General features: G+C 57.0%; 1 protein-coding gene across 1 annotated transcript; it reads left to right on the top strand.

Annotated features, from left to right (window-relative positions):
* Window positions 1-1,351: 1,351 nt before the first annotated feature.
* On the top strand, window positions 1,352-4,856 carry DLX6 (distal-less homeobox 6; the record flags this gene model as incomplete). Its single annotated transcript, XM_082313575.1, has 3 exons — window positions 1,352-1,712; window positions 2,630-2,823; window positions 4,605-4,856. 3 exons carry the CDS (start codon window positions 1,352-1,354, stop codon window positions 4,854-4,856), a joined length of 807 nt encoding a protein of 268 aa, XP_082169701.1.
* Between the last annotated feature and the right edge of the window lie 8,877 nt (window positions 4,857-13,733).

The raw sequence follows: 13,733 nt of genomic DNA, 5'->3' as shown, positions 1-13,733 counted from the left end.
GGTAATACCACCTGGATGTTCGGATATAAATCCCCTTGCAAATAATAAATGGATTAATAATAACAAGGTATGAAGTTCTTTTTATAGAAAAAAGGAGAGAATTGAAACTAAATGCGGCAGTTAGACAACCATTTTGATAAGAGGATAATTGAGGCGACACTGGTGTATAATTAGAGGATAATTTATGCTATATCCACTTTTATTCCACCTCCCAAAATAAACCCAGTCCATAATCATTACAGGCAAATTGTTCTGAATTTTATAGCAGCAATTTGAACAAAGTACTGCAGTTAATCATGGGAGATTTTTGTGTATTCCTGATTAGAAGTCTAATTGCCTCCTTCCAGAAAGTAAAAATAACTGTAAAACGACTCTATTTTTATCATTAACAATGTTGACAATAAAATAAAATCAACTGGAATTGTAATCTAAAGACAAATTTAGGGCGCAGGCACTTTTTTTTTTCCTTGGGTCGTTTATATCCTAATCAAGCTTTTGCCAAAACCGCCAACCGCACCTAGCCATTTGCATATATTTGAAAGCGATTACGGGAGCTGCGTGCTGCTGCCGCCGCTGCTTTCAGCGGGGGGGGGAAGAAAAAAAAAAAAAAAAAGCGCTGCGCGTCGCTTCGCCGGAGCGAAAATACCGCGCAAGTGGGGGGGGGTCGTGTAGCGGGGGGATGCGTGATTTTGGGGGGGGTGAGGGGGGGTGGGGGCAGGCGCGCCCCTTTTCCCCACCCGCGCGCGGTGCGTGATTTGGGGGGGGAGGGGGGGGGAAGGCGGGCAGCGCGCGCGCTGCCGGCGCGGCGGGGCGGTGACGTCAGGGGGTTGAGTGACCAATGAGGGAGGCGCTGCCCTCCGGAGACGAACCATTCGACTTGTGCGCGTCCCTGCCCTTCAAGTCGAAGCGCCGGAGCCCCAACTTTCCCGGCTCCCACCTTAAGCCCCCCCCCCCCCAACGCCCGGCCTCCCTCCCCTACCCCCCCCCCCCCCCAAAAAAAAACCACCCACCCCACGCGCCGGGGGGATGAAGGAAAAGAGCGGCGCAAAAAAGCGCCGGGAGTAGCCCGCCCTCCCCCTCCACACACCGCCCTCCCCTTCCTCCCCTCCCTCAGTGAACGAGGCCCCTCGCACAACGGCTCCTTGGAGAGGAGGGGGGGGGGAGGAAAAAAAAAAAGGCGGAAAAGAAAAAAAAAAGGGGGGGGGAGGAAAAAGAAAAGAAATTAAATTAAATCACCGCCGCCTCTCCAGCGGTGCCGCGGCGGGTAAGGGGAGCGGCGGTGGCTGGGCAGAGAGGAGGCAGAGCGCGGGGGGCGAGCCGGGGAGCGCCGCGCTCTCCCTCCCAAACTTTGATGATGACCATGACTACGATGGCTGACGGGCTGGACGCGCAAGACTCCTCCAAATCCGCCTTCATGGAGTTCGGGCAGCAGCAGCCGCCGCCGCCGCAGCCGCCGCCGCCGCCCCACTCCCAGCAGAGCTCGCCGGCCATGGCCGGCGCCCACTACCCGCTGCACTGCCTGCACTCCGCCGCCGGCTCGCACCCGCACCACCAGCACCACCACCACAGCTCGCCCTACTCCGGCAGCGCCGGCTCCTACAACCACCGCTCGCTGGCCGCCTACCCCTACGTGAGCCACTCGCAGCACAGCCCTTACCTCCAGTCCTACCACAACAGCAGCGCGGCCAGCCAGACGCGGGCGGACGATGCAGGTGAGCCGGCACCGCTTCCCCGACCCGCTGCCAGCTTCTCCCCCCCGCTCCCTCCCGCCCTCCGTCCCCGGGCCTCTCCCCGGCCACCCCCGGGCATCTGCATAGCGACCCCCGCCGCGCCCCCCGCTCCTGCCGGCCCCGGGGTGCGCGGGGCGAGAAGGGGGGGGTGCCCGCTCCCCGCGGCCCCTCCGCGGGCCTACAGCTCCGGTACCCGGCGGCGGGGCCGCCGCGCTCCCTTCCCCCCCGCCGGCGGCGGCTGCCGGAGCTGCCGCGGCGCTGGGCACCGGCGCCTCCCCGCTCGGCCGGCGGGCAGGGGGCTGCGCTCGGCGCTCCTTTGTTACGGCGGGACCGGCTTCAGGCAAAATTCCTGCTAACACCTGAGGAGTGAAAGTTTCCAGGCGAGCGGGTCGCATTCCGCTCGGGGGCCGTCTGATTTATGTATTTTTTTGCAGGGAGCCGCTCATTTGTACGTATTCATCCGGAGGGGCACGGCGGGGGGGGCGGGGGGAGAAAAGCATTGTTAAAAGTCTCGGACTGGTGATTCACTGACCACCAAACCGGCGACGCGAAGTCAATTAGCTGGGTAAAACCTGGATGGCCCTGGAACCAGGCATCCCTTCACGAAGCCAGTGCTGCACTTTATTTTAATTTTTTTTTTTTATTTTTTTTTTTTTTTTGCCCCCCCGGGGGAAAGGCAGCGTGCCCACTGTGCCCGGACAGTTGTTTTTCCTCCCGGTAGCTCGCAAGCAGGAGCGTGCGTCGCGCCGTGCCTCCGAGGAGCCGGAGCCTGTGTGTACGCGGTGGTGTTGAACCGGCTTCGGGGAAGGCTGCTGGGTTTTTCGGAGCCGTGGCAGCCAAAACGCCGGCGCTAAATAGCTAAGGAGGGTGATGTTTCAGCTGTGGTGTTTTGCTTGCAGATCAGCAAAAAACCACAGTGATTGAAAACGGTGAAATCAGATTCAATGGAAAAGGGAAAAAGATTCGGAAGCCTCGAACCATTTACTCTAGCCTACAGCTCCAGGCTTTAAATCATCGCTTTCAGCAGACTCAGTACCTGGCACTTCCAGAGAGAGCTGAACTGGCAGCTTCATTAGGACTTACCCAGACACAGGTAATTACTGGGAATCCCAAATCACCGCAATCCTGCGCGAGCAATAAAGGCCAAGCAAAGCACGATGCTCCCGAGACGTTTTGGCCTCTGTACGGGAACGGTAGAAAAGGTAACGCACACGGTCCCCCGCCTGTATGTGATAGGACTTATCTAAGCCGCGACAGAGAGACCGGTCTACGGCAGAAGGAGCTGAGCGCGCCCTTCCCTCAGCCGGCTGGCGAGCAAACGCTCCCTTTTGGTGCCACACGTAACGTTTTAAAAGTCGCCTGTATTTTCGGATAATTCCAGCACCGAGACGCAATTGCCCAGCTGTGAAAAGGAGAACAAAACAAAGGCAAGGAACCGCTGGGCCTGAGGTAGAGCTAAAAGCAAACCAAAGCTGCCTCGTAGCAACCTATAGGTAGAGAGGAAGCAGGAACACGTTAGGAAATACCTGTAAAATCAATAGTTAATTCACCCTGGATGACTAACGCAAATGCAGTGGTTACCCTTGGGCAAAATGTACGAAAGGTGATAATAGATCTGAAGATCAAAGACAGCCGTGTACAAAATTATAGCAGGTTAAGCCATAGTTAAGTGTGGTTGGAGTAGCTGTGCCATTCTGCTAATTTAAGCTTGAAAGACACATGAGGCATTACAGGCTTCCCAGGCTGGGGTTTGCGGAGAAGTGCACGGATAGATGGGATCAATTCGGGTAAAATGTAATCATGTGAATTTATGAGCTTAGCAAATAACTTCAGGATTTTATCATTGTCATTGATAGCAGTCGCTTCCAGCCAGAGATTTTTAAATACTCGGCAAACATTAATCATGGCAATAAGACCTGATGGTTTTACAAATGGGATTTTAGTATCCTTAGCGTGCACGCTCTGTCTCTCCTTTGCTGTCTCGCTTTCTCTCTCGCACGCATAGCTTAGGGGCCCGATCCCGAGCACGCAGCTAGCCAAGCACCCCTGCTTATGCCCTAACATTACGTCTGCAAAGTTTGCGAGGTCAAATACACATGTGGGAGTTGTTTTCTTTGTTTGCTTGATTTTAAGAAACACGCCTGTAGATATGTCTTTCGTATCTATAATCTCTATAATAATTCTGATCTGCCAGAGCGGGCCCAATCCTTGCACACCTCATCGAGTGCAGGCTCCCTCCTCGGGAGTTCTGCTGGATTAGGAGCAGGATGAGACCCAAAGCAATCTTGATAGCCAATTACTCGCCGAGGAAAGAGAATTTTCCTTTCTTTAAAAGCAACTTCTAAAATAAAACCACAATCCTGGTTCCATTGTGCCTCCTCCCCCATCACATCAGCAAGGACCGCTTGGTCGTGCATGTTTTCGGATGCGCGATTTCTTTGTAAGATGCCCTTTGTCTATTGGCTCCTGTCTCCTGGCACAAAATCATATGATTGCCCGTGTTTGACAACAGTTTGCCCAAATGATCAAATGACCTCCAAAATTCTGAATGAGGCGTTAAAGCGGGAGAGCTCAGAGCACGTACCCTGCTTCAGCTCGGCCAATCTGGCCTGCCCAGGCAAAATAGCGTTCCAGGTTAAAACCCGCATCCCTCCCGCTTTCCAGCTCCGCTCTGCCTCTCTCCTGTTCTCTCCAGCTGCATCCAGAGCCCCAGAGCAGCAGTGGCTACCCCTCCTTCCCCTCTCCCCATCCCCACACCCGACTGGCGTGGGCTCTCAAGACCTTCTCTCCAACAAACCCACGGCCCCCGGGGTCTCCCCTGCCGTGCCCGGGGTGCTGACGGCAGCCTAATATCTGCCGCCTTTTGCTTTACAGGTGAAGATCTGGTTTCAGAACAAGCGCTCCAAATTCAAGAAGCTGCTGAAGCAGGGCAGCAACCCCCACGAGAGCGACCCTCTGCCCGGCTCCGCCGCCCTCTCCCCCCGCTCTCCGGCTCTGCCTCCGGTCTGGGACGTTTCAGCTTCTGCCAAGGGAGTCAATATGCCTCCCAACAGCTACATGCCTGGCTATTCTCACTGGTATTCTTCTCCACATCAAGACACAATGCAGAGACCACAAATGATGTGAATTGTCCAAGAGAAATAATCTCCCAAGAACGCCTCGTCTCGACATGGCAAGAAGTTCCCCTGCTTTGCCAAGCCGTGCCAGCTAACAGGCTCTGTGTGAACTTGTAGATGCGGCAAAGAGACAGAGTGGCTTTATTTTATTTTATTTTTTTTTTTTTTAAGTAACCTCAGCGATTGATCTCGAACAGAAAGACACAATTTTCATTCTGGCGCACAGAAGACACTTCTCTTTAGGATATTTTCCTTTGGACTCCAAGGCACCAGCCTCTTTCTCTGTGGAGTATACGTCAAAACAAACTTTTTACAGACTTTGCCCACAAGAAGAACCTGAATCTACCATGGCAGCCGTTTTTACTTGTTTAATGAGCTAAAGACATTACATGATGAAAGAGAGACTAGTCAAAGCTCCTTCATTTTTATTCACCAAATCCGGACTGGGTAAAAAAAAATTTAAAGGGAGAAGAAGGGATTTTAAAAAAAAAAAAAAAAAAAAAAAAAAGAAGAGGGGAAAAAAAAGGAGAACTGGTTGAAAAATGAAAATATACTGTAAGATTAGAACATTACCACGAAGCAAAACCTGCATGCTTTCTCAAAATGCAATGGGCTGCGGCTCAGAAGAAACCACCGTCTCTCCCGCGAAGAGCCCCCTCTCCCGCACCCGCACACACCCGCACACAGCCGGACAGACTCCCGGAGACGAGCAGGAAAGACAGAGCGAGGGATCGGCGGCAACACCCGCCGCCGCCGTCTGGGGAAGGAAGGTTTGGGGCTGCCTGACGGCAGCTTCACCCACTGAGCGAGAGGGACCTTTCCCCCGAGCAACCTTTCTGTATATATTGTTGAATTTTAGTTGTATATATACTTTGTATGTTTTTGTCTTCTTTCATATATAGAGTAAAAGCCACAAAACGCCCGCCTGGCTCCTATTTCTCTCCGCCTTAGCGGACCCCCACCTCCCCCGACCTGCCCCCCGGGTTCAGCCGGGCAGCTGGACGCTGTCCCCCCGCTTGCCTGCACCCACAGACACCGCTGCCTCAACATACATCTGCGAGCAAAGACAGAAAAGATGGGGGGGGGGGGAGCCGGTGGCCGGGTCAGTTTTAAGGCTACGACTAAGACAGGAGATACCGAGACCGCAAAGATAAGCCTAGAAGAAGTTTCCCATCACCCGGCCATTTCTGCTGCGATTTCGCTGCTCCGCTGCTCAGCTGAGCTGAGCTTTCTCGCCGAGGCACAGCTCAGAGCCCTGCCTTTCTTCCAAAAGGTTGGAGACTCCAAATTATTAGGAAAGGAGGCGCCCTCCTTTGTTTTTAAAGAGCAGACAATGCAAGCTGAGGAATGCTTTGCAAAGCCCTGAGAGGTGCCCGGGCACACAACCCGCTGTCCAGCCAGCTCCAGCCTCACCAGCTTGTGGAAAGCACAGCAACTACTGACAATGAAAAGCCCTTTCCTCAGCCAAGCTGGGTGCCCCATACTGCGAGAATTAATGGCTAGAGACCTGGGCATCCTTCAAATTATGAACCTTGAAACCACTGAGCCATTTATCAGAAGTCAATAGAGATCCTCAGAGTGCTCCATATAATGACAGCTACATACAGTCGTGCAAAAGGACAGTCACTATAATTAGACACAAAGCAAAGACTACTTACCAATATACCAGTTTTTTGGGGGGTGTTTTTTTGTTTTTTTTTGAGCAACTTCCACGCTCAGTCAGTCTTCAGAGTGGTTTAAAACCGATCAGTCTTGTCATTTTCTACCATTCGTATTGTTACATTAGGAAAAATGTTTTCTTTTCTTTTTTTCCCCTTCCCACTGTGAAACTTTGGGTTCAGAGCTCCCCAGGATCAATTCTGAACAAAGCCTCCAGCTGCAGTGCCATCCAATTTGAAGCAGACATTGGGGACAATTTAAGGTTTTTATCCACAAGAAGGTTTTTTTCCATTCTCTTAAATGCAGCCATAATTAGAGTAATTTTTCATGTAGCCCGCTGATTACAGCGTTTTTACCGTCAAAGATAATTACCTGTAATTTTCTTCCACTTTTAATACTAAAAAGCCATCTTTATTTAGATTCAGGAACAGGAAAGGCGAAACAAAAGAGGAAAATTATTCTGTTATTCATACACAAATTGCAGAGACGTAGGGCCTAAAATTGAAAATTAACCAAAATTATAATGCTGAAAAGAATGGAAGAGGCTTCAGAAGTACAGCTGGTAGCGGGGCTCACTGAATTATTCAAATGACACTGGAGAGAAAGCTACCATACATTTAAACCAACAGCATTTGTGCGTGTGTGTGTGCGTGTGTGTGAGTCTGTGCATCTTTCAGCAGACCCTGCTTTAGCCCCCCCGGGCTGGCCCCTCTGCGGGCTCACCCTCGCCCCCCCAGAAGGGTGGCGGACGCCCAGGTGAGCGAGCCCCGCAGCCCGGGGAGCCCGGCCCAGCCGAGCCGAGCCCGGCCGAGCCCAGCCTGGCGGGTCCCGGCCCCCACGGCCCCCGCAGCCGCCTTAACCCTTTCGCTGCAGCCCCCGAGTGGGGACGGCGGCGGGCGGTCCCCGTGCGCCCCCCCCCCCGCCCCGCTGGCGGGCCCGGGGGGTGGGAGAGGGGGGCTCGCTGCTTCCCGTGGGCTTTCGGGGGGCTCGTCCTCGCCTGCGCGCCTCGCCGGTGCAGCGTGGGTGCCGGCGCGGAAAGCCTCTCGCTGCGTCGTGCCCTCCTCCCCCACGAGTGATTTCTCGGCTAGGCTTAAGCAAAGCCCAGACAACAAGCAAGCAAGCAAACAAATAAAAGATCATCATCGTGCAAAAAGCCGGGTAGCTTAGCGGAGCGGGAGAAGGTGCGAGAGGCAGGCCTTGCCGGGAGCGGGTGGGAGCGCCTGGCAGCGGCGGCAGCGCCGGCTCCCGCTGGCGCGGCGGCCGCCCCGGGAGACTCTCGTGAAACAGCGTCATCTATGGATGGAGCCGCGCAGCTCCCGCCGCCCGCCGCCCAACCTGCCGCCGCCTGCCCCCGCCCGGCTCCGCCGCCCCGGGGCCGCCGGGATGGGCGCCGCCGAGAGCCGCGGGAAGGGGCGCTGCCGCCGCCCCGCTGCGGGGCCGGGCGGCCGGGGGTGGCCCCGGGGCTCGCACGGTTCCGCCGCCGGCCGCCGAGCCCCGCGCCGCCGCTCCGGCAGCCCCGCGGGGCCCCCGCCGCTCCCCGCCCCCGGCGGCACCGGGAGGGAAAGGGGGAGCGGAGCTGGCGGGGTCCGGCCCGGTGAGGGAAACCAGCGGCGCACGAGTGACCGCGAAAGCGGGGGGACGAGCCAGGACGGAGCCTGCCTCGAAGGGGAAGGCGCGAAGCAGCCACAGACCGACCCCAAACCCAAGCGAGCCCCGAAACTTACCCCCTGTGCAAATCTGCTAAGCAAGGACCGGGGTCTAGAAATCTATACTGAACAGAAGCGGTGGAGAATATTTTTCTGAGTCTCAGGGCAGAAGCTCTTTCTCTATATTCTTGGTTGAGTGAGCACATCCAGGTGTGAAATTGTTTGCACACCCCAGCACCTCTTATATTGCCAGCAAAATTAGCTGTTATTACTGTCACTGTTTAGTGATGGTTAGCTTGATAAAAAAAACCCGCTGTAATCAAGACCTGGCGCATCTTTGCAAATTACAGATAATTGTAAACGTCCAGATTATGATAATAGCATCCTAATCCAGCCTGCAATATAATTATTACAGAGTGTTACATCTGAAACTGTCCAGTAGGGCTAATTCAGCCATTATTTAGACCCTATTTTTGCACTGCAAATGGGTTGCTGAGTTGAAAATGTACGATTGTAATTTCACGGGGCACTCAATGAGTAATGGTATAGGGAGAGAAAAATACAAAAGTGAAATGTGAACAGTAGCGATCAAATCAAACTCTGAAGGACAAAAGACTGTTTGATTCATAGGGAATGAGAAGAGCGGGAATTAAGAAAATAGCAAATCAGTGGTCTGCAGCGTTACGTGTCCAAATCCCGAGAAGTGAGAGCCTGATGTGCAGGCAGGGGCTGATGCTCCGGGCTCCCGCCTGCCGCAGTCCGCCTCCCGGCTCGGCTCTTCCCGGCAGGCTCTCCCCGGTACCCGAGGGATGCCCGGGCTCCCCACCCATCCCCAAAAGCGGGCTCGCCCTTGTCGTATGCCTCCTCTCAGGTGACTGAACGTCACTTTCGGGCAAGAAGCCTCGGAAGCCTCCTAACCGGGCGGGGGAGAGCGCGGGGTGCGGGCTGCGGGGTGCGGGGCCGGGCACCCCCCGCGGGAGGCTGCGGAGCCGGCGGCCTTTTGCGCTCCCGCGCACCCGCTGGACCAGTCGTCAGGGGTCCTTAAGGAAATTATCACAGAACCGCCTCAATTGTAATTAATTAACCAAAAGAGCCTGGCTAACAGGACTACCTGCAGCTCGCGAGGTTCACTCACTGGGCTAGTTCGCTTTCGACTCCTGATTAGCTTTTATTAACCCTGGACACGAAATACGCAAACCCGCTTCATTTTTAATGGGCCAAATCATCAAAGCGCGGGTGCTGGCCCGCCGGCGGGTACCGGCCGGGTGCGGGTGCGGGGGGGCAGCGCCCGGGGCCGCCCCCGGGGCAGGAGGGGTGCTGGCCCCGGCCCTCGCTGGCCTCCCCCGGCTGCAGCCGCGCCGGGCAGCCCGCAGCCTTCCTCTGCGCGCTTTTCTCCACGGGAATTAATAAAAACAAGGCGAAGAAGGAAAGCTCGGTGGATACCGCGAGGCGAAAGCCCTATAAAACGCGTTATATGGCGCGTATCGAGGAGGCTGTAAAGATTTCCTGGGATGGAGGGCCAGCTCCGCAGTCAGGCAGACGATGCCGCTGCAGAGCACGGAGCCAAGTCAGGATCCGGCCCGGCGAGGCTCGCTGATCCCTGCTGCAAAGCCCAGGCTGAGGTTTAAGCAACCTCTCCGGGACTGCCGAGGGGCAGGCGGCAGCGGGAGGAGAGCGAGGAGCCATCCCCAGGCTCCTCCTTGCCAAGTGCTGAATCAGTCGCAGCTCCTGGCCGGGCCCGGCTCCCCGGGCCCTCACCTAAAGGGAAATAAGGAGGCGAGGGGGCCTGGGAGTTTTTGCCGCGGCCTTGAAGGTCGTGTCCGTGGAAGGTGTTCGCACAGACACCCGGGGCGTGGGTGCGTGTCGGGATTTATCGGGTCTGTATTCCTGGCAGATAAACCATTGCTTATCCTCTCAAATCGCCTGTAAATAGACGAGCCGCCGAACAAAGAGCAGAAACATTTAATTGATGTAACACAGATTCTCCCTAAAAAAAGAGAGAGAAAGGGAGGCTTAATGTAAACTCCGCAGTTCCTATTTTCACGGCTCTTGTCTGACCTATAAAACAGGTTATTGCGTTACTGCAGGCAACCGCTCAAATGACTGAAAGCAAGAAGAGGGGCTTCTCCCCCCCCGCCCCCCCGCCCCGACTTTCCTGAAGCAATAGATCTCCTTTCCGTAATCCCCAACCGAACCACCTAAAGTCTGTCAGTCGCAAAATTGCGTGGTAGAAATCTTTAATCGATGCCACATGTGCGATGCGCGTTCGGGATGCAGCGCTGCCGGCGGCGGAGCGGGCAGCGCCCGCAGGGCCGCGCAGGCAGCGCGCGCCGCGGGGGAACGAATTTATGGGGGAGACGGAGGGGAACGAGAGGGCGACAGCAACGCCCGACGAGCGGGCTGCCTTGACGCGGTGACAGGTTGGAGGGGGTGGGTTTTTTTTCCCCAGGGAGGAGGAGGAGGGAAAGCGAGGCGGCAGCGCTCCGCGGGTGGAGGCTCTTCCCCGCGGAGCGATGGGGAGATGCCCGGGCAGGGAGCAGCGGGGGGCACTTCGGGGGAACGGGGGAAGGTGTTTCCCCGGTCTCCGGGGGTGGGGGTGGCGGGCAGTCAGCTCTGCGTGTCTGGGTGTGGGTGTTGTGGGTGTGCGCCCCGTCCGGGGGCCAGCGCAGTGGCGCGGGGGGGGGATCTGCCATGGGTGGGAGAGCCCCGGGGGTGCAGGCGGTGTCAGGAGCTCTCGATCTGGGGCAGCCGGGGCTGCAGGCTGCGCTGTCTGTGTGTCTGTGTGTCTGTGTGTGTGTGTGTCAGGCCCTGTGGCTCAGCCCTGGAGCCGCTCGGCACCCACAGGAATGTGGCTCCTCTCGGCTCCCCGAGCTGCCCCGGCTCCACGTGGAAGTGGCCGCCAGGAAAAGAGAAGGGAGGGGAAGAGAGACGGGGCGGGGGGGAAAAAAAGCCCCGAGCCAGCAATCCGCCGAGCCCAAACCCAGCGTCAGACAAAGGACAGTTCATGCCATCCCTTTCCCGGGGAGGCAAGGGGGGAGGCCCGGACAAGCCAGGCTCCCTCCGGCCGCCGCCGGAGCCCCGGGGTGCGCCCGGGCGGGGAGAGGCGCCGGGGTGTGCCCGCCCGTGTGTACGGGGACGGGGGGGACCGGAGCATCCCCCGCGGCCCGGGGCTCTCACGAAGGGGCGGGCGGCTGTGGACCCTGACTGTGCTTTGGGACCGGGGCCACGGCTACGGGGAGCCCCGGCGAGAGGCATTTCCTAACCGGGCCTGGCCACCCTTCTGCCGGGAAGGGGTACCAGGCTCTCCCTGACCTGCCCGAGCTGGGAGGAGGAGAAATTAAGCAGGGAGAGGGACCGCCACGGAAAGGGAGCCGAGCTGACTGGGCTGGCTGGGAGAGGGGAGCGGTGCCAGAGCCCAGGCTGCCCGGCCAGCGCCGGCGGTGTGAACTCCCATCCCTGCCCGGCATCCCGCCTGCCGGCATCCCGCCTGCCCGGAGCTGTTCCTGCGCTGTCCGCCCGGGCCCTCCCGGCCCCTGCAGGTTACCGTCACCGCACAGCCCCGCGGCGGCTCCTCAAAGAAAAGGGTGGGTGGACCGACCTGGGAAACAGTCTTCCACCTCTTGTGTCCAAGCCTTTCTGCAAAGGGAAGGGACCTCGGGGAGGGGAGAATCTCTTACTGCAGGTTGAAAAAAAATATTAATGCTTGTCTAGAGGGAAACGAGGAAAATACGGAAGAACGTGAAAAGGTCGGGCTTTTTCTTTGCGCGGGGTGGAAGTTAGCAGAAGAGACAAAGCCGAGCTTTTCAGCAGCCCTGGAGCCGGGGAAAGTCCCTGAAACCTTGCGAGTGAAATGAGCAGGAGCCGGTCCCCAGAGCCGCCCGGAGGCCGCGGGGAGCGGCGGGGCACCGGCGGCGGGGCGGCCCCCTGGGCAGCAGCGCCCGCCCGGCAGCGGGCAGGGGTGGGCAGCCGCCGGCGGCCCCCGCCGCCCTGTCTCCGGCACCCACGCACCCCTCCCCGGCGTGCAGGGAGCAGCTTTACCGAACAAACTGGTCTATTGTACTGCGAGCCATTTACCAACCCCCAAACCTGTTACAAAACAGCAACCCCGGGCTTCTTTCTTGGGGGAGAAAACACGCACCCTCACACGCACTCGTACTCACGCACACGCGTGGCAAAACATGGCAGGCAGCAGCGGAGAGAGAAGAAAGGAGGGGGAGGGCGGCGGGGAGGAAGACTGGAGACAGGTAAGGCTGCCCCGGGGCAGGAGCGAGCCTTCCCAGGCCTCCTCTCCCGGCCCTGCCAGCGCTCTCCCCGCCATCCGCGGGTGACAGGGGGTCATGTTTTATCTCGGGGACCCTTCAAGCGACGCCTTTGTCACACCCATTGCTGCCGCCTTACCCCGCACGGCCGTGAATTCCCAGCGCGGCTCCCCCGGGGAGGGGGGGGTCCCCGCGGGAGCGTGTGCCGCCGTGGGGGCCCCGCGGGCCGGCTGCTGCCGGGGAAAACCCGGGGCTTCTGCCGGTGCTCCGCGCCCGTGGGCAGCGCTGCCGCCAGCTCGCTGAAGCCGTGCCCCCATCCCCTCCCCGCGGCACCGGGAAGCGCCAGTGATGGCTCCGCCGCCCGGCTTTCCCCCTAAATCGTGTGGATAGAGAGAAAAAAACCCAACAAAAGTACCTCCGCAAAGTCCCTCCTTCAGCCGGAGCCGCCGCAGGCTTTTACCAGGAGCAAGGGGAGCGGGGCCCTCATTTTATCCTTTTCTCATATTTAGTGGCTCCCTTTGACGGAAACGTAATTTGTATAATTAGCCGAGCGCACACGGGCGACTGATGGGCTGTGGAGTGTGCAGCTCTCGACGCTAATTGCTCTCAGGAAAGGATTCAGGGCGGCTTAAGGCGAGAGATTTGCTTTCTAGCGTTAGGATGGGTAGCTTTCCCTTCAGCTTAAATCGCTATGCGGGAAGGTGTACGCGGTCTTGCAAAAGCCCCTTTTCCAGAGGGGACGGAGCATCGCCGCCCCTCGGCTCGCCCGTGGCGACCTGCAAGGGTCGGATCCTGCCAACACGCCCGGGCGGCGGTGGCACGGCACGGCGACCGAATGCGAGCGCCCAGGATCGGGCCCTGCAAAAATCCCTCTTTCGTCCCTCGCTCTCTGCAAGCAAACTGGCGTTATTTTTTTTTTTTTCCCCTCTTATTAATAGAAGAAGGGGTAATTTGGAAACGTTTCTCGTGGTCGAAATAATTTTATTTTATTCAGAATATACAGTTTAATTCCTCTATCTACAATTATTTACAGGGTTAAAATAACATTGAAAAAAAGTCTCTGGAAAAGTTGAGGTCATAGATTTCAAGGCACCATTGATAGTGTCCACAGCTGAGCCAAAAAATGTCCGTATTGTATAAAAAAGGGTTTCCTTTGAAATGCAATAAGTTACATGCACAAGCTTTACACATTTTAATCTTTTTGTTTGTTTCTTTTCCCTTTTAAAAATCCCCCATATGCATTCCTTTCGTTATTATTCCTTAACAGTAAAACACAGGAGTCCAAGGAACAACAAAAAATAAGGGGGGGGGGGGTGTCAGGCT

The sequence above is a fragment of the Platalea leucorodia genome (assembly GCF_965183815.1).
Source record: "Platalea leucorodia genome assembly, chromosome: 1".
Taxonomy (NCBI): domain Eukaryota; kingdom Metazoa; phylum Chordata; class Aves; order Pelecaniformes; family Threskiornithidae; genus Platalea; species Platalea leucorodia.
This window is presented reverse-complemented; position numbering and strand designations above follow the sequence as displayed.